Source organism: Leiobunum rupestre, chromosome 3, assembly GCF_980474605.1.
Source record: "Leiobunum rupestre chromosome 3, qqLeiRupe1.1.hap1, whole genome shotgun sequence".
Lineage (NCBI taxonomy): Eukaryota > Metazoa > Arthropoda > Arachnida > Opiliones > Sclerosomatidae > Leiobunum > Leiobunum rupestre.
Genome location: NC_143386.1, coordinates 41,577,919 through 41,598,845, shown reverse-complemented (window position 1 = coordinate 41,598,845; position 20,927 = coordinate 41,577,919). Strand labels below are relative to the sequence as shown.

Below are 20,927 nucleotides of genomic sequence, written 5' to 3'. Positions count from 1 at the left end.
TCTTTGATAATAACACAATAGTTCTTATCTGGTAACAATATCTGTAGTCAGTTCGTAATACTGTATTGTAACTATAGCCATTGGGCTGATGGATTTAAACCCGTATTATAGTTTGGCGAAAGGAACGGTCGTCTAACGTTTAAATTAATTCGCGGATTACGGTAAAGTCTGCGTCGTTAGGAAAGAGAATGAGAACGTAGCTGAGAGTAGGGATCGGGCCCGGGGCTACGTCGATGATAGCTTCAGATTTATTTTATGCAGCCAGAATTGAACTTTTTTAATATGGAAAGGAACAATTTATTACAGAGAGAGGAGACGATTTTCTGTTTTTGCCCGTAGACCCTGCGATGGCCTTAGGTTAAATGTCTTTTTGTTTGTAGTGAAGAAAATGACCCCCCCCCCCCCCCCATTTTTTAGGTAATTGCTATATAAATGGAGCGTAATGGCCCCTAGCGCCTTTCCCTGGTGGATAATGCTCTCCTTTCCACAAGAGGGCGCTTCTAATGAAATCTATCGCGTATTGCCACGCTCTATTATTGTTTTTTTCTTCAATTTTTTATATAGGAAAAAAAATTGACGTCACTAAATAATTTTAATTGTCGTGTGTTTACGTAATTGTTATTGGTATAATTAGACATTGGAATGATTTAATGATTGTTTCAAATTTAATATTCCCGTGGTATTCATTTGCAATAGCTGCAGCTTCGACGTTAGTAATGACCTTACCTGCGTTAATAATGTTTAGTCACTTATACTGGTTCACGATTTCCACTGTATCTCTTGCAGATCTTGAAAGCTAGAACACGTGAATCGCTAAAATCAACCATACAATGCTGTGGATATTACGTGAATGACTATGAACACGGTTTCCTCTGTATCTCTTACAAGCTATGCGCAGTAAAACACCTGAATCGCTAAACTCAACCACGACAACCAGACAATGTTGTGGATATTACGTGAATGATTACGAATACAGTTTCCACTGTATCTCTTAAATATCTTCAAAGCTATGCGCAGTAGAACACGTGAATCGCTAAAATCAACCAGACAATGCTGTGCACGTGAATGGTTAAGAATACAGTTTCGTCTGTATCTCTTATATATCTTCAAAGCTATGCGCAGTAGAACACGTGAATCGCTAAAATCAACCAGACAATGCTGTGCACGTGAATGGTCATTAATACAGTTTCGTCTGTATCTCTTAAATATCTTCAAAGCTATGCGCAGTAGAACACGTGAATCGCTAAAATCAACCAGACAATGCTGTGGATACGACGTTAATGGTTATGAATACAGTTTCGTCTGTATCTCTTAAATATCTTCAAAGCTATGCGCAGTAGAACACGTGAATCGCTAAAATCAACCAGACAATGCTGTGGATATCATGACAGAAAAATCCATTCCTTTATTTTATAAAGTTCATTTTGACCATAATTTAAAGCAACTGGTTACGTCCTAGGTTCGAACGCGACTACTTATATGTTCTACGTATGATATGAACAAAAAATCACGTATATCCAAAATAGCGCCAATCTTGCAAAAAAAAATAGCTGCCCTTACACTTGGGGAAATTAACCCGAAAAAGTCATTTTTCAAAATGGGCTCTAATCTCGATGTCAATGCGAGCTATAATTTAAGACTTTTTCTCTTTTTTTTTTTCCAAGGGTCATGTTTTTTATCCCTCCGCACCGTTTATAGGTAAAACGATTGCTAAAACGGCGAATGACAAGTCGGGTTCCCCTTTGTTCGTAATGGTGGAAAATTATTGGGAGTACGCACTATAGTATAATCCGTTACCTTCCAAAATATAACCTTCGCGTGCACCACATTTTAAAGGCGTACGTTTATGTGACCTTACAGGTAGGCCAACAGATGTCAGTACGGTAGCCGCGCGGTTGGTGTATTTGTTTTTCCGAATTTTAATATTCAAGATGGAAATTTATGAATTTTTGTTTATTTTTTATTTTCAGGTAGAGCTTTTTCAAAATTCGTGTACGTCGTGAAATGACAGCTGCGAGTGAATCTAACTTTCAAATCTAACCAAAGGGTGAGTTTTAATTTTAATTTTGTTCATTTATTGCATTTCACGCTGGAAATGACTGCAGCACTGTATTTTCTGCGTTACATTTCCATTTTTAAAATTACATATTGATTTAAATAACAAATTGATTTAATAACAAAATTATTTTTGGCGTTAAAATTTGATAAGATGTGTTCTATGGTGTAGTATATATTTGATGTAGTTTATTTTAAAGGGATTAAGATGTTTCATATTTATGGTGTGTTAGTGAGTTAATAATAATAATTAGCTAGGCTAATACCCGAGGCACCACCTTAGGTCCAAGTCATCTAGCGACTTATAATGCCTTTAAACAGGTGGCCGGGTTACAATGCGTAGGAGGGTGGTGGCAAGCCCTTCATGTCACGCGAGCCAACAGCTCCCTACCCTAACTATTAGCGTTTTGCTTTTCTGCCACCAGATTTATCAGACTGGCGCTAGCAGCGTGTTAGAAGACATTTCAATGCCTATTTACTCAGGGTTGCGTCAAAATAGTAAGTAATAAGTCTTAAAACAATCGGAATTTCGTAGTTTTCAATTCTTAATATTTTGACGCATCCTTGGTTATATCGTAAGCTTCATTGATAACAACGACCTTCTAGAGCAGAATAAAATAAAAATTAATTTTCCATACAATTTATGTAACTTATTCAAAGGTGTTTTTTGACATCCTAATAATACGAATGCACTCATCACCCGAAGAAATTTGATCGTAGGCAAGATCAAGCCGTAAATATTGTAGAGGAATTATTAATTATTCTAACTTAACAACATGAATAAGCCTATTCGGTCCGTAAAAGGTGGGCATTAGGCCCAATAAGACGGGTACGTAAAAGAGAGCACGTTAGGTTCAATAAGCTTATTCGCGTGTCTTGACCTCCACATTTAAAATAATGGTTCCGGGCTTGCTCGCTTAACTTTCGGGGTTAGCGGTATCAAAATTAAAGGAAAACGTTGTCTAGGGGAATTTTTAAATACTTAATTAATTAAAATAAGGAGTAAACCAGATTTTAGAGGGTTGCCAAAAACATTCACACATTTAATGGAATCAAATTGCATAACTGACATTGAAATTAATTAATTTTAATGAAATGATTTTCTTTAAACGAATAGGGGGCCTTAATCTTAACCACATTCAGTGGTGTGTGCACACTTAAACATTAGGGGGGAATCTATTAACGCTTTATGAGCATTACCAAGACTAGCACTATTTAAAACAAGATAACGGCCCATATGGGTCCGTTCGAAGGTTACATTAACGGCAGCAAGGCCAAACCAATCAGAGATTGAGTTTTGTAAGTTTTATAATATACTTATATTATCCGAGCGAAGCTCTATATCGGCGGCGGTCCATTCTTCCAACGTTCGAGTTGCGCTTGCTGATGGTGTCCATGCTTGGAGCCGGCGTCCGATTCTGGCTGGTACGGCACTCACTGGGGACGACCGCGGTAATTTGGTTTATCTTTTTAAGAATTGCACATTTCACCCGAACGACGTTTACGCGACGCTCATTAATCAGGGATGTCTCGCATATTTTAAATCGCGGCTCGACACTCAAAAGGCTCTGAGAGATTTTTGCCTTCACCTTCCTCTGGGCCGGTCACTCCGATCTACCGTCTCTCCGTAGAGTCCGAAAGATAGTCGTTCATGAAAAACGTCACCCCTACGTCATCGGGTTTTTCTTCAAAAATCCCAACTACACATTCCACAAAACTCGCGCACACCAATATCCGTTTTACAAAATACAGTACATTTTGGAAAAGTTTTTATATATTCATGTATGGTATAAAAGAGGCTTGGCACCCTCGTTATTTTTGGTTTCTTAAATAAAAAAAGGAAAATGATGGGAATCGTGTTTTCAACTGAAGGGATTAGGGGATTAACCCGCCAATCCCGAAATGGAAAGCGAGTCAATATTGTTTGGGCCGAATCGTTTAGGAAGGGCTCTGGCCAGGGGGTCCCTCTTCGCGAAACGAACTAAAGGCAGCGACAATGGGAACCATCGTCGCCGGCAGGCCTACGCTACCAGCACGTGCACCTGCAGGAAACTGGAAGCACTGTCACTGACTTTAAAACCATATTATTTTATATTTTAATTGCAAGGGGTTATTTGATTAAATTTTATATCTAGCGTATATGCCTTACATTTTTCGTTACAATCTAACGCAAAATAACGCTCTTTCTTATCTGGAAAATAAAAAGCTAGCGATGCGCGGTATGATTCCCCAGGACAGTTCTCGGATGTCCTCTCTGACGGACCGCGCGAATAGTCCCCGAGTGGGAATACACCCGGACCAAATACGTGCAAATTAGCCTTATTGGCGGCTGCCATCGACTAAATCTGGCGTATGCAGAAACCCACTTAGGACAGGCTGATACGCGCCGCAGTTTCAATCGGAATGATCCGCTCATGCATGTTATATGCGCCCGAGTGCGGGAGACTGATATTAGAAGGGTTTGTCCTCTCACGGATGTGCCCATCCCCCCAGACCTTGTCTATTCGGTTACGATCATTCCCGATAGATGGGGTGTCCCGCGCTGTCACCCCTCGGGACCTCCTCCCCCTTCTCGTGTCGCTTACCGTCGCGCTTTCAGTTTCAGTAACGTCTGTCTACTTCCGTTTGGAGAATTCCAATATGCTTCCCATGTTTATAAATTTGATTTGATAATAAATCTTCTACTGTAATAACGCTTGAAGTACTTCGTGGTTTTTGGGCTACTTCGAGCGGTGATATGTGATTCTGAAGCTACGATCAACACTAGACATTAAAACACAAGTCGGTTTTAAGTGGTGGATTTAAGCGATATTTTAACTAATTTTAAATGGCAGTTTTAACCAATATTTCAACTAATTTTAAATTCCAGTTTTAACCAATATTTCAACTACTTTTAAATTCCAGTTTTAACCAATATTTCAACTACTTTTAAATTCCAGTTTTAACCAATATTTCAACTACTTTTAAATGCCAGTTTTAACCAATATTTCAACTACTTTTAAATGCCAGTTTTAACCAATATTTCAACTACTTCTAAATGCCAGTTTTAACCAATATTTCAACTACTTCTAAATGCCAGTTTTAACCAATATTTCAACTACTTTTAAATTCCAGTTTTAACCAATATTTCAACTACTTTTAAATTCCAGTTTTAACCAATATTTCAACTACTTTTAAATTCCAGTTTTAACCAATATTTCAACTACTTTTAAATGCCAGTTTTAACCAATATTTCAACTACTTCTAAATGCCAGTTTTAACCAATATTTCAACTATTTTAAAATGCCAGTTTTAAGCAATATTTCAACCAATTTAAAATACCAGTTTTAAGAAATATTTCAACTAATTTTAAATGCAGGTTTAACCAATATTTCAACTACTTTTAAATGCCGGTTTTAACCAATATTTCTACTAATATTAAATGCCAGTTTTAACCAATATTTCTACTAATATTAAATGCCAGTTTTAACCAATATTTCTACTAATCTTAAATGCCGGTTTTAACCAATATTTCAACTAATATTAAATGCCAGTTTTAACCAATATTTCAACTAATATTAAATGCCAGTTTTAACCAATATTTCAACTAATCTTAAATGCCGGTTTTAACCAATATTTCAACTAATATTAAATGCCAGTTTTAACCAATATTTCAACTAATCTTAAATGCCAGTTTTAAGCAATATTTCAACCAATTTAAAATACCAGTTTTAACCAATATTTCAACTAATCTTAAATGCCGGTTTTCACCAATATTTCAACTAATATTAAATGCCAGTTTTAACCAATATTTCAACTAATCTTAAATGCCGATTTTAACCAATATTGCAACTAATTTCAAATGCCAGTTTTCATAAAACGAAGATAAAACTACCCATGTAAACTGATTTCAAGCAGTAATCCATACCTCTACTTGGAATGCTTATCGCGGCAAATTTTCGTCTCGATGTGGCTGACGGTTTTTTTGACGTCACTATGTCAACGTACCAAACAACAACGTGAGAGGGGAGTTCGCGAAGAGGGGATGTTTTTTTATCTCGTAGGCGGGGCCAAAGCCGTCAGAGTGATCTTACCATACGCGATACGGCAGGTTAAGCATTCCAAGGAGAGATATGGATTCCTGTTTCAAGTCATTTCAAAACTTTAGCTTTAGAAAGCATCGAATATAATTATCTAAGTAAATTTTGAGCGGGATGTTACATAATCATGAAGTTACTAATGGGGAAGCCTTTGTCAATTTGTTAAGGCGAATCGCAGTAAAGCAGACTAATAACTAATTGACCGAGATAGTGTACATTGTCATAATATATTGCTCGAGTTAAATCAGACAATCCATTATTAAGCAAATCGCAAATGCGCATCGTATAATATAACTCGAGCGTCTGTCGTGGACGAGTCTAGCTCCTTATAACGCGAATCTGTAAGGGTAGAAGGTGGACTACATAGAAGACTGTAAAAATATCGCCAAATTATCAAGCTAGGCTTAGGAATATCCCCGCGTATGATAAAATCTTCAATAGAGCCTCTTCATTCATCATAATATTGTCGTGGGCGTCCGTCTCCTAACGTCCCCCTTTTGGACTTCATCTAGATCCGCGCCACAGTATCCGAACGTATCGATCGTACCCTTCCATTCCGTATTAGCCGTGGCACCCTGTAAGTGGCGTGTCCGAGGCTCGCATTCCCCGATACTCAGTCGTTCGCTTGTCACGTGACCTCAAAGATGGAATTATTGTCCCTTTTAGCCGCGACTCTATTTTGCTGGAGTCGCATAATTACCGAAAGGGGCTCTCCTTTCATTCTTGGTCAAGAAGACATCTATCTTGTCGCGAACCGTCGCCAGGGGGGGCTGTCTCGATGCTCACCCCTTTTTTGGCCCCCACTCCCTGGTCGAGGTTCTTCCCTCGATTTTCTATTTATAATAAGCATCGACCTGGGTGTGAGGCTAGGGTATCCCTTTTACCCTTGTTCGGGGCGAGTCTCCGACTTCCGCGTGCCCGACATTGAAGAATTTACGCGTTCGTACGCGCTGTTCGATCCACGAGACACTACTTATAAAGTCGCCTGAGCCAAGATTTAAAAACTTCAATTTGTTTAAAACGTTTTAAACAGTTTTAAGCAGTAGTAAACAAATGAAAATCAAAGATTTATTTCACGAAGTACCTCGGCTGCCCCATGGCAAAACCTTGTAACCAACAAATTTGTGAAATATTAGATTTTTACGCATCAGTATTACTAAGGCATGTACAAAAGTACTGTAAAAGTTTTAGGTAAAAGTCATAAATATTTTACTATTTATGACTTCAAAAATGGTTTTGGATTTTATAATTTTCGCATTAAAAACCACGTTAAACTCTTATTACTTAGGTTTTGAAAAAGTCAAATATCTCAAAATTACGTTCGTGTTGGTTAAAAGGTTTTGCCATGGGACAGCCGACCTATAGATTTTGTTTTTAAATGCAGAAAGTTGGTAAATTTAATAACATGTATAGTCCTATAAAATCCTATAATTTTGAAAAATAGAACAATAAAGTAATATAGTTTAAGAAATATAATCCTATTTTAACAAAATTGAAGATTTGAGTCGGGCCCTGCTACCAGCTCCCTTTTAAAGTCGCCTGAAAGCAATATCCACGTAACTTCATACGCAAGTCTTAAAAAGATACGTGGTTTTGGCTTTCAGGATACCAATTCTTAACGTATCTAGCTTAGATTTACTAAATTCGGTATTATCAGAAGTAAATGACATCTCTTACGAGAGAAGTATCCGTTTAAGCTATAAAAATGAAATATATGCACCTACGAAGGCTTGAGGAAGTTTAAAAGGAGCGTGAAGAAATATATTGCATACTTCTGTTAGCATCGAATGCCCATTGATTTGATTAAAGATAATTTTTGAGCGTATTGAACTCTAATTTTAGGCGCAGGGAACTATATTTTTGAGCGTATTGAAAGTCGCTTGATGACTTAGGCCTAAGGTGGTGCCTTGGGTATTAGCCTAGCTGATTTAGAAGATATTTTTGAGCGTATTGAACTATATGTTTGAGCGCATTGAACTATGTTTTTGGGCGAATTGAACTATGTTTTTGGGCGCAGGGAACTATATTTTTGAGCGTATTGAACTCTAATTTTAGGCGCAGGGAACTATATTTTTGAGCGTATTGAAAGTCGCTTGATGACTTAGGCCTAAGGTGGTGCCTTGGGTATTAGCCTAGCTGATTTAGAAGATATTTTTGAGCGTATTGAACTATATGTTTGAGCGCATTGAACTATGTTTTTGGGCGAATTGAACTATGTTTTTGGGCGCAGGGAACTATATTTTGGAGCGTATTGAACTCTAATTTTAGGCGCAGGGAACTATATTTTTGAGCGTATTGAAAGTCGCTTGATGACTTAGGCCTAAGGTGGTGCCTTGGGTATTAGCCTAGCTGATTTAGAAGATATTTTTGAGCGTATTGAACTATATGTTTGAGCGCATTGAACTATGTTTTTGGGCGAATTGAACTATGTTTTTGGGCGCAGGGAACTATATTTTTGAGCGTATTGAACTCTAATTTTAGGCGCAGGGAACTATATTTTTGAGCGTATTGAAAGTCGCTTGATGACTTAGGCCTAAGGTGGTGCCTTGGGTATTAGCCTAGCTGATTTAGAAGATATTTTTGAGCGTATTGAACTATATGTTTGAGCGCATTGAACTATATTTTTGAGCGTATTGAACTTTATTTTTGGGCGCAGGGAACTATATTTTACCGGCGGAGGGAGCTATACTCTTAACGGCGGATGGAACTATATTTTAACGTTGGAGGAATTACGCGTCCCCTCCCCTAATCTGAAAATAAGATGACGTCAGGCTTTTCTGAAATGGGTCTATCGAAAATTATCAAAAATTAAAATAGATATGAAATCCGATATTTGGGAAACTAAGGGCGTAGAAAATTGCGCGGCTGAAATTTAAAAAAGACTCTTTGAAACATTTTTTTATACGCCTATATGCACGAGACGCTTGCCAAAATCTTTTCTGGCGTCGCGCGGCGGAGGGCTCTTGAGTTATGCCTCTTCGCGTTTGTTGCAAAACCCGACGACGGCAAAGATTTCGCTTGCCACAGCGATTGCAGCGATGAGAAAAACGCTTTTATTATACAACTTGCCAAAAAACAATGTCCCTTGTTATAAAAACTTTTAGGAAAATCGCGACCGGCTTTGTAACCTCCGTCCCAGCTCCGTTGTTAAGCGAAGATTCATCTAAACCATTAGAAAGTTTCCTAACTCGTGGTGATTACATCTTTTTTTAGAAACGAACACATTGTGAAATACCTGTACGATTTAATTTCAAGTTAAAACTAAGTAACTCTCCTCGGAAATTAATTTGTAAAACTAAGCGACAAAAATTAAATTTGAAAGTATTAGTAAAACATTTTTAACTCAAAAAATACTATAACGCGTCTAAAGGTGCTCCTCACGCGGCACACCGGGGTACAGGGAGAAGTCGACTACCAGGGTTTGGTCTACTAACGCCTACTCTACGGAGCGCCTGTAAAAGTGTTCCACCCGCTATACCCTATTTTTTAAGATACAAAATTTCACATTTAAATTTAATCGGAATAATTTGAAAAGAAATGATAATAATAAGAATGATAATTAAATTAAATGATTATAATTTAATCAACCCAATCTTCAAGTTAAAAAAGAACGCGTTTAGAGACTGAAGCGAAAGGAGACTTAAGGGGATAAAAATAAATACTCCGAAGGAGAAAAAAGAGTTTGGATCTTTTCCCGTTCAGTATCATTTTCTTAAGCTACCGAGCCCCCTTCCTCCCCCCGCTAGTTTCTTCCCGCCCCCCTGTTCCTCCCCCCGAATCTTCCGCACGCGCAGCATCGCGCGTGAAATTGAGATTCCCTGTTTTATGACGAACTTTTTTCCCCCGGCCTAGACCGTATCATTCAAAAATCTAGGGAAATACTCCGCGTCGTCCACCTTACTTGGCTTTTTTCCGAAAGGCGGTCGGCGGGGGTGAAGTTTACGCTCGTATACCGACCGTGTTTCTGTCACGTGAGAAAGGACTGAAATAACTTTATATTTACCGGGCGGTCTCTGCCCGCTCGTTACCGAACTTTCATTCACAATTTCACAGGCGATTCGCGCGCAGTTGGGAGCGCAAAACTACCGGCAGTCGGCCTGGGTTTTAGCCTATTTTTGTTAAGGTTAACGCGTCTGCTACGGCACAGTTTAAGGTCAAGGGGGGGGGGGGGGGTGCGGAGATTATTCGACGAATTTTTACCTTTCACAGGTTTAGTATTTTCTTCATTTTCGGGGCATATGATCTGAAAATTTATTTATTTTCTTCGTATGATCTGAGAATTTATTCATTTTCTGTGTATGATCTGAGAATTTATTCATTTTCTGTGTATGATCTGAGAATGTATTCCTTTTCTGTGTATGATCTGAGAATTTATTCCTTTTCTGTGTATGATATGAGAATTTATTCATTTTCTGTGTATGATCTGAGAATGTATTTATTTTCTGCGTATGGTCTGAATATTTTTTTTATTTTCTGCGTATGGTCTGAATATTTTTTTTATTTTCGGTGTATGATCTGAATACTTTATTAATTTTCGGTGTACGATCTGAGTAGATTTCCATTTTCGGTGTATGATCTGAGTACATTTCCATTTTCGATGTATGATCTGAGTACATTTCCATTTTCGGTGTATGATCTGAGTACATTTCCATTTTCTATGTATGATTTGAGTACATTTCCATTTTCGGTGTATAATCTGAGTCGTTTTCCATTTTCGATGTATAATCTGAGTCGTTTTCCCTTTTCGATGTATGATCTGAGTCGTTTTCCCTTTTCGATGTATGATCTGAGTACATTTCCATTTTCGATGTATGATTTGAGTAGTTTTCCATTTTCTAGGTATAACCTGAGTAGATTTCCATTTTCGGTGTATGATCTCAGTAATTTCCCATTATCGATGTTATGACCTGAGTAGATTTCCATTTTCAGTGTTTGATCTGAATAGATTTCCATTTTCGGTGTATGTTCTGAATAGATTTCCATTTTCGGTGTATGTTCTGAATAGATTTCCATTTTCGGTGTATGTTCTGAATAGATTTAAATTTTCGGTGTATGATTTTTACGGAAAATAATTGTGATACACATTTTCTTTGGTCTTTGAGCAGGGAAAAACCAAAAAATTAATATTCAGTGTTACCGGACTATTTTATTTCTTAGAGCTGCAGTATTTTCAGTATGATGAATATTTGGCCACTCTAAAGAACCTATTAAAGGGAATATAACCTGTAAAGCAAATTTTGACGTAGGGATGCAAACTACGTATAACTTATACGCCCAGAAAATCTGAAAATAATAATATTCCGTGCTACCAGAAACCTAACTTTGGTGTTACATTTGAAGATAAACCTACAATGTTACCAGATATTGGTATTAGAAAAAATTCGTCCCTGTAAATAAAGACGTGGAAAAAAAATATCTGTAAAAGCGTGAATTTATAATGAAGCGTAACTGGCGATAAAAAGGCAGTAGCACTGAAATAAGGGTGCATGTCAGAAAGTCATTTAACCCTATCTCGCTTTTCAATCTTCGCCCTAAAGTAGTGGTACGAATATCATCCCAAAAACCTTTTCTCGCGAAATAAAAACGCTCTCTGGGTGAAGACCAGAAATACGGCCCGAAAAACATCACCATCCCGAAGATACCTTTACAAACTGTACCTCGTTTTTATACTTTCTCTTTACTATCGACTTAGAGGTCGGGAATGTGCGCCAACTAGGGAGAAGTTTAGGCGTACTCGAAAAAATCAGTAGCACCTCCTTAGCGCTTTTTTCGAGCGCTACTTCTCGCGCCTTATTCCCCCGCTAGATGGCTCCGCTCCCCACGCGACCAATCCATAAAAAATAGTTGTAAAAAAAACCCTTTTTGGCTCTCGCGCAAGCGCCGATACCTCCCCCCACGTCAAGCGTTGCCAGACGTACGATTATTATCGTACATGTCGATAATTTCGAGCTAATTTGTGGGACGTACAATATTTTCAATAGTACGCATTTTTCGATAATAAAGCTTGGAAAGTACGTTAATGTACTACAATTTTTTAAATTGGCTGAAAACTAGTTAAAACTGTGTCTTTTAAACAAAAGTTTTCAATCGGTGGAACTTAACGTTTTATTAAAAAATTATTTCACAAGTTCACCGTCAATATTTTCAATGGCGTACTATATAGTAAGCGTTTATCGATAATTAAGTTTGCGCGTACGATAATGTACTATAATGTTTTTGAAATTGGCCAAAAACCAGTTAAAACTGTGTCTTTTAAATAATTTTTAATTCGGTCTAACTTAGTGTTATTAAAAAAATTCATTTCACAAGTTCACCGTCAATATTTCACACAAAATTCAAATTTATCGTTAGTTTTAAGGAGTACGATAATGTTTTCCTGAAATCGATAATTGTTTGGCTCTGGTACGATAATGTTTACCTGAAATCGATAATTGTTCGGCTCTGGTAGCTGGCAACGCTGTAACCGTCCTAAATCTATCATATTGTCCGCGAAGTTATGAGAATGTGCTATTATCGACGACGCCGTTTTGCGGTTGAAAATAGAGCATTAACTCATTATAGTAAAAACTAGCGAAGAGACAGAATTGCGAAAAACCAAATGATAAAAAAATAAAAGTCGCTTTCTCATTGGCTGCCAGGCTTTCCCCCCTACTCTCCTATTGGATAATGTTTTTTTCTTCATCCCCCCTTCTGTTATCCCTACTTTATACGCTTCTTCACTCCCCCCCCCCCTCCGTTTGGTATATTTTTTCTTTTTATCCCTGATCCATTTTCTTAGGATGTCTCTGTTTCCAAACTCATCCCGCTTGGTATTTGGAATCCCATCCCGGAGTATAGCCCCCCCCCCCCCTCTACCCTATCCTCAGCGAAAAGTACTTCATCATGTCAAGCATATATATTTTTATTTCCCGGCGGGTATGTGGGCGTGCTGTTACTTATTCTCTCTCCGCGCTCTTGAGCCTCTCCCATCCTTCTCTCGCTCCTCCGAAGATGCCAAAAGAATCCCCCTTGTTTCCTCCTTTGTCATTGGGTCCAGCTTTTTCCAAGTCCGACCCTCTCTCTTCCCCCTTCGACTTAGAAACGGCTGTGACGTCATTCTTTTCTTTTGGCGCGATAAGGAACGCGCGTGCGCCCTTCGAACTTTTATTCTCCTTTAACAATAGGACCGTTGCCGACTCCCCGTTTCCCCCCCCCCACGCTATTTTCGTACTTTCATTTTTGCCTATTTCGCTCCGTTTATCCCGATAAATTTCGCTTAAAATAGCGCCTTTAGTTCGATTACTCGTTACTAGAAGGCGCCACCTTACAGGCGGCTATTGATTTTATTCGTTTGGAAAACGTATCGATTATCTTTTTAACAGCGCAACGATTTTTGCGGGATTTCCTTTAAATATAGGCGATTTCTTATTAAACCTAACGTAAAATTAAACCAGCGTTTAAAATTTAAACCGTAAACCTACTTGAATGTAGTACAATTTTTAGGCCTAATCAGTTTTGGCGATACTGAAGTCGCGCCGAGGGTGATCTCGTTAACGTTTTTCCCGACTTTTTGGCTCATCCCCCCCATTTTCTTTTTGTTTATTCTTTTGATACGAAGAGAGAGAGAGAGAAGGGAAAAAGAAATATAAAAGTCTGGCGGTTAGCTCCGCCCCTTTTTGATTCCCCCCTTTTCTCTTTTATTTCACCCTTGTATCTCCCCCCCCCCCCCGATTCGAGTGCGGTTTCGGAGGGTGGTTTTTGCGTGCGCGTTTTCTAAGCCGCCTTGTTTTAGCCGGACGACGCCAACTCCCCCTGGTTGCGGCGGTTGTCTCTAAGCCGCAGTCTCCCCGGAACAGAGCGAGAGTGAAAGTGCGGCCGGCTTTTCTCGGCGTATTCCTCGGCAACAGTCAGAAACGTACAATATTTTTTTTTCCCCGGTGGGCCACAGTCTGTTTCGCGGGCGGACCACGGCCCCCTTCGACGCCACCAGAGAGATACATCGACTCCGCCGTGCCGCGCGCAACTCGAACGGCGCGTCCGTCGCGATTCTGCGCCGAAATTTCCGACGAAAAGCAGGCGTCCCTAGAACAACGACGCTCCATACCGAAGAACGCGCGAAAAAATTCCCCGCGAACTATTCTTCTCTCATTGGTTTGCCATTGTCGCCACTGTCGGCGCACCCCCCCCACGCATTCCGCCCCCCTCTCGCTCTCCGGTTTTCGCGTCTTTCGGGCCGATCGCTCTATTATTATCGCCAAAGAGTTTGCGCTCCCATGTCGCGTTCAACGTCGACTCGGACATCCGATGACGCCAAACTGATCTCTTCCATTAAGTCAACTCGAGGAAAACCGGCGGCGTACCGATACTAAACAATAATTATAGTCATCGTAGACGAAAGTTAAATTATTTTTTAAATTCTTCCCACGAAGACGCGTTATTTTCGCGTCCGACGCCAAAAAAATAAATATTATTTAAATGTTTTAAACAAAAAAAAGTTAATTTAAATTATTACTAAACGACGATACCTTCATCGAATTTATAAATCAAATCTTCGCTTTTTAATGGTTATTCTGTAAGTACCTTTTATTTTACTTTTCAATAATTTGCACGATTTTGTACGCTTTAGGGTGAATGGGGATAATTTGGAAGACGCGTTTTTTTGTCAATTAAGCCTAATGTTAGAACTGTTACTTTACTCGTAACTAAACTAAACAAAGATGTTTAAAGTACGATAAATAAGGATTTGGGAAATTATTGACTGGTTTAAAAGTATTAATTAGTTTACTTATGTACGTATTGTATCGATGAAAAGTCACCCCAATTTGTGAACTGGTTATATTTCCATTTTTACGTAAATAAGCGCGTTAAGAAGTAGGCCTTATCCGAGCCGAGACGATCGAGATCTGCGGAGCCGCGGGCGGGATGGGGACGCTCCGGAGCCTCTCAATTGTCGCCGGTGACATCCTCGAGATAACAAAATCTATGGACGCGCCCCGCGATTGTAACAGCCGCGCGTAATATCCCAAACCGGAAACGGCGAGAGTTCAATGAAAATTTCCAACATGTGGAAAGTATTAGCAAAACCGGCGCTGAATGAACCGTTGTACCATTCGCGCGTAGATACATTCACCTTTCATTAATTACGCATCCCATATTTGTTAACGTTCCTACTCTAACCATTTCCAACCATTCGTATAAATAAATATAAACCACGCGAGCCAAATGTTTCCGTTTAAAGTCTTATAGTTTTATAACACGTCTCTAAGAATAGCTTAAGTATAACATTGTAAGATATTTTTTTTTGCGTGCTGGGGGAAATTTAAAACCTTTTGGAAGAGTTTTTTTGCAACGCGCTTTTTTCCCAGTTAATTGTTTTCCAAGCCTTGGAGATTTTCGTGGTCCCTTTTCTTCGTTCCGCAATGTGAGGATTCCTTTCCGAGAAGGGGCTGCGCCACATGTTTCAACGGGGAGAACCCCGACCCCTCTCCCCGACCGCTTACCCGACCCCGTAACCGTCTCCCGACGATTTTGTTTCAAAAACAGTACTGGGATGGTATTGATAGAAACCACTTGTAACACGTGCATTGGCTCTCTCTAAAGATGGTTAGCGGCGATACTGAATGTTTGTAACGTGTGTTATCCCGCGTACTGATCAATTGAACGCGTACGTGTACTCGTAGAAATAAACCTTGTGCCTTTTGCAATGTACTTTATGTTTCTGATAGCATTGTGTTCAGGGAAATTCATGTACATTTTTGAACGGTGCGTTTTAGCTTGCATGTTCGAACGATATTTGCATTCGGTTTGAACCGAAGAAAACGGTTCTAAATTTGGTACCACAAATAAGTTGTTTTTTAGCTTTTATTAGGAAATATTTTATTTACATCTTACATTTAGTTTTAAAAATTATTTAATTTATATAATCCTAAATGGTAAAAGTTTTATATAATTCTAAATGATAAAAGTTATATATAATGAGAAAATCTAATTTTCTAAAAGGAGAAAATTCCAAAATGAGAAAATCTAATATTCTAAAAAGGGAAAATCTAATATTCGAAATTATAAAATCTAATATTCGAAATTATAAAATCTAATATTCGAAATTATAAAATCTAATATTCTAAAAGGATAAAATCTAATGTTCTAAAAGGATAAAATCTAATGTTCTAAAAGGATAAAATCTAATGTTCTAAAAGGATAAAATCTAATGTTCTAAAAGGATAAAATCTAATGTTCTAAAAGGATAAAATCTAATGTTCTAAAATGATAAAATCTAATGTTCTAAAAGGATAAAATCTAATGTTCTAAAAGGATAAAATCTAATGTTCTAAAAGGATAAAATCTAATGTTCTAAAAGGATAAAATCTAATTCTATAAAATGAGAAAATCTAATGGTATAAAATGATAAAATCTAATTCTATAAAATGAGAAAATCTATTGTTATAAAATGAGAAAATCTATTGTTATAAAGTGAGAAAATCTATTGTTCTAAAATGAGAAAATCTATTGTTCTAAAATGAGAAAATCTAATGTTCCAAAATGAGAAAATCTAATGTTCCAAAATGAGAAAATTATATACAATTCCAAATTATCATTATATACAATTCTAAATTATCATTATACACAATTCTAAATTATCATTATACACAATTATAAATTATCATTATATACAATTATAAATTATCATTATATACAATTATAAATTATTATTATATACAATTATAAATTATCATTATACACAATTCTAAATTATCATTATATACAATTCTAAATTATCATTATATACAATTCTAAATTATCATTATATACAATTATAAATTATCATTATACACAATTATAAATTATCATTATACACAATTCTAAATTATCATTATATACAATTCTAAATTATCATTATATACAATTCTAAATTATCATTATATACAATTCTAAATTATCATTATATACAATTCTAAATTATCATTATACACAATTCTAAATTATCATTATACACAATTATAAATTATCATTATATACAATTATAAATTATCATTATATACAATCATGATCCAAATAATATATAATTATAAATGATCCTAATATATAATTATAAATGATCCAAATAATATATACTTATAAATGATCCAAATAATATATACTTATAAATGATCCAAATAATATATACTTATAAATTATCCAAATAATGTATAATAATAAATGATCCAAATAATGTATAATAATAAATGATCCAAATAATGTATAATAATAAATGATCCAAATAATATATAATTATAAATGATCCTAATATATACTTATAAATGATCCAAATAATGTATAATAATAAATGATCCAAATAATATATACTTATAAATGATCCAAATAATGTATAATAATAAATGATCCAAATAATGTATAATAATAAATGATCCAAATAATATATACTTATAAATGATCCAAATAATGTATAATAATAAATGATCCAAATAATGTATAATATATTATAAATGATCAAAATAATGTATAATATATTATAATTGATCAAAATAATGTATAATATATTATAAATGATCAAAATAATGTATAATATATTATAAATGATCAAAATAATGTATAATATATTATAAATGATCAAAATAATGTATAATTATAAATGATCAAAAACACCAGCCAGCAAATGTTTTACATATACCTTGTGATAGAATGGTGTTTAAATGTTTACAGCTCGCCTACCGAACAAGCAGTTTGAGAATTCCCGATCCCGTTTCCCAACATATTTTCCACATTGATAAAAAATGCGGTTTGAAGGAGAGAGGATCTACACCTATAGTCACCGTGTTACGAAAATTTATGGCATTTTATACATACCATCTGCGTATGGATCTTTAGATTTAGCAAACAATAATCTGAACTGCTCAGGCCACCGACGAAATCGCAAGCTGAAAAAACTCGAAATATTTAACATGAAAAATCCGAGTGTGAAAATGAAAAAGTTTCGCTTTATTTTGACACCGCGCCCAGACAAACCCCCCTGTCGAAATCTACGTCATATAAATTAGTCTTGACGCCTAATGACTTGACGCGTGTACGGTAATTAAACAAGTACAAGTACTCTGGTGGCCACGAAAAAAATTCGTCCGCAACGTTACTGGGTATTAGCGCATCGCCGAAAAATAATATGAAAACATTTTCGTGTGAATGAAAATATAAAATGTCAGGCTTGAATACCACGCCAAACTATTTAGGAGGGGTAAAACAGTTCTTTCGCCAGTCGTAGTTTGCAGTAACCGCGTTGGGCGGCGTGGGTGAGCTTTCGCCGTTAACGTTCTCGCATCGTCGCTTGTCTAAGGATGGAGATTGTAAAATAAGGGGAACCCATCATATGGGAAGACGCGCTTTCTGTACCGTCACTCGCCAGGGATGGTAAATTCGTGGGGCCTTTGTCCGTCGCAAACGTTACCCCCGCCAGCCGCTTTCGACAGTTATGTATGGTAACGGTACGGATGGTATTTAGATATAAACCAGATGATCCCGGGGATGAAACTGAAGCGCTGGAGAGAGGGACGGGAAAAAAGGGGTGTCATCGCGTTCAAGGTCGTCTATGTCGTAGCGCCATCTAGCCGTAACCCCCGACAAATATTCGTCCCCGAAGAATATAAAAATTTAATGTGTCGTAGTTTGTTCGCATTTCGAACGTCTCTTTTAATATTGGTTCCCACTGATAATATATTTACTATATTTTTCTATCATATTTACTTCTTTTTTCTATCATATTTACCTCTTTGTTCTATCATATTTACTATATTTTTCTATCATATTTACTATATTTTTCTATCATATTTACTATATTTTTCTATCATATTTACTATATTTTTCTATCATATTTACTATATTTTTCTATCATATTTACTATATTTTTCTATCATATTTACTATATTTTTCTATCATATTTACTATATTTTTCTATCATATTTACTTCATTTTTCTATCATATTTACTTCATTTTTCTATCATATTTACTATATTTTTCTATCATATTTACTTCATTTTTCTATCATATTCACTATATTTGTCTATCATATTTACTTCATTTTTCTATCATATTTACTATATTTTTCTATCATATTTACTTCATTTTTCTATCATATTTACTATATTTTTCTATCATATTTACTATATTTTTCTATCATATTTACTATATTTTTCTATCATATTTACTATATTTTTCTATCATATTTACTATATTTTTCTATCATATTTACTATATTTTTCTATCATATTTACTATATTTTTCTATCATATTTACTATATTTTTCTATCATATTTACTATATTTTTCTATCATATTTACTATATTTTTCTATCATATTTACTATATTTTTCTATCATATTTACTATATTTTTCTATCATATTTACTATATTTTTCTATCATATTTACTATATTTTTCTATCATATTTACTATATTTTTCTATCATATTTACTATATTTTTCTATCATATTTACTATATTTTTCTATCATATTTACTATATTTTTCTATCATATTTACTATATTTTTCTATCATATTTACTATATTTTTCTATCATATTTACTATATTTTTCTATCATATTTACTATATTTTTCTATCATATTTACTATATTTTTCTATCATATTTACTATATTTTTCTATCATATTTACTATATTTTTCTATCATATTTACTATATTTTTCTATCATATTTACTATATTTTTCTATCATATTTACTATATTTTCTTATAATTCTAAAATGGTCCCGTAAAATCCTAGGATTTCATGTTTTATCCTTTATTTTTCTATAATTCTGAAGTGGCCCTACAAAATCCTAAACACGAATGTCGTAGCGTGAGAATTTGTGCGTTTGAAATCCCTTCTATTTCGATACCTTAACCGTATGAAACTACTATAAATCGTTAATTATTGTCCCGTAATTATTCTGTCATTTTGAGATTTAAACACCATAATTTTGAGATTTAAACACCATAATTTTGAGATTTGAGCCTCGTAATTTTGAGATTTGAACCTCGTAATTTTGAGATTTGACCCTCGTAATTTTGAGATTTGAACCTCGTAATTTTGAGATTTGACCCTTTTAATTTTGAGATTTGAACCTCGTAATTTTGAGATTTGAACCTCGTAATTTTGAGATTTGAACCTCGTAATTTTGAGATTTGAACCTCGTAATTTTGAGATTTGAACCTCGTAATTTTGACATTTGAACCTCGTAATTTTGAGATTTGAACCTCGTAATTTTGAGATTTGAACCTCGTAATTTTGAGATTTGAACCTCGTAATTTTGAGATTTGAACCTCGTGATTTTAGATTTGAACCTCGTAATTTTGAGATTTGAACCTCGTAATTTTGAGATTTGAACCTCGTGATTTTGAGATTTGAACCTCGTGATTTTGAGATTTGAACCGCATAATTTTGAGTTCTGTCCAACCCTTATAATGATGAGACTTGTGTGCTATAATCGTTTATAGCCTTGAAATATAGGGATGCCCTTAGAGCGAACTCGACCCCCATCACGCAATCCCTCCATAATGTCGCCATGCTTGCGCGCGTGTGTGTGGGAGCGAATGTTGGAATCTTCTCTTCTGCGGGGCGAACTGTCATCTCGCGAACCACGAATTTGGCAAGTCCGCACCCACTTCGCGGGGGCACCCTTCGCGAGGAACCTCGACGAAACTGAGATTTCTGGTGGCCGAATTGTTTACGTTCTAAATCTCTCCGGTCTGTTAACGACGGGCCAGCGACTGATACGCCATAGCGTCTCGTTTTCTAGATAAGCGAACTCGTCGCTTATTCTCTCTGGGTTTT

At 36.1% G+C, this 20,927-nt stretch overlaps 1 protein-coding gene across 4 annotated transcripts in view; it reads left to right on the top strand.

Moving 5' to 3' along the window:
* Positions 1-20,927, top strand: part of LOC149951807 (uncharacterized) — a 177,475-nt gene that overhangs the window by 57,693 nt on the left and 98,855 nt on the right. For 2 of the 4 annotated variants that reach the window (XM_090168235.1, XM_090168232.1), the window contains exon 1: positions 14,388-14,685. In XM_090168235.1, the coding sequence (XP_090024361.1) occupies positions 14,675-14,685 (11 nt within the window). In that variant the 5' untranslated portion in view covers positions 14,388-14,674. Of the gene's footprint in view, positions 1-1,874; positions 1,895-1,970; positions 2,048-14,387; positions 14,686-20,927 lie in introns of those variants that run through there. The other 2 variants (XM_090168233.1, XM_090168234.1) reach the window with 2 other exon arrangements.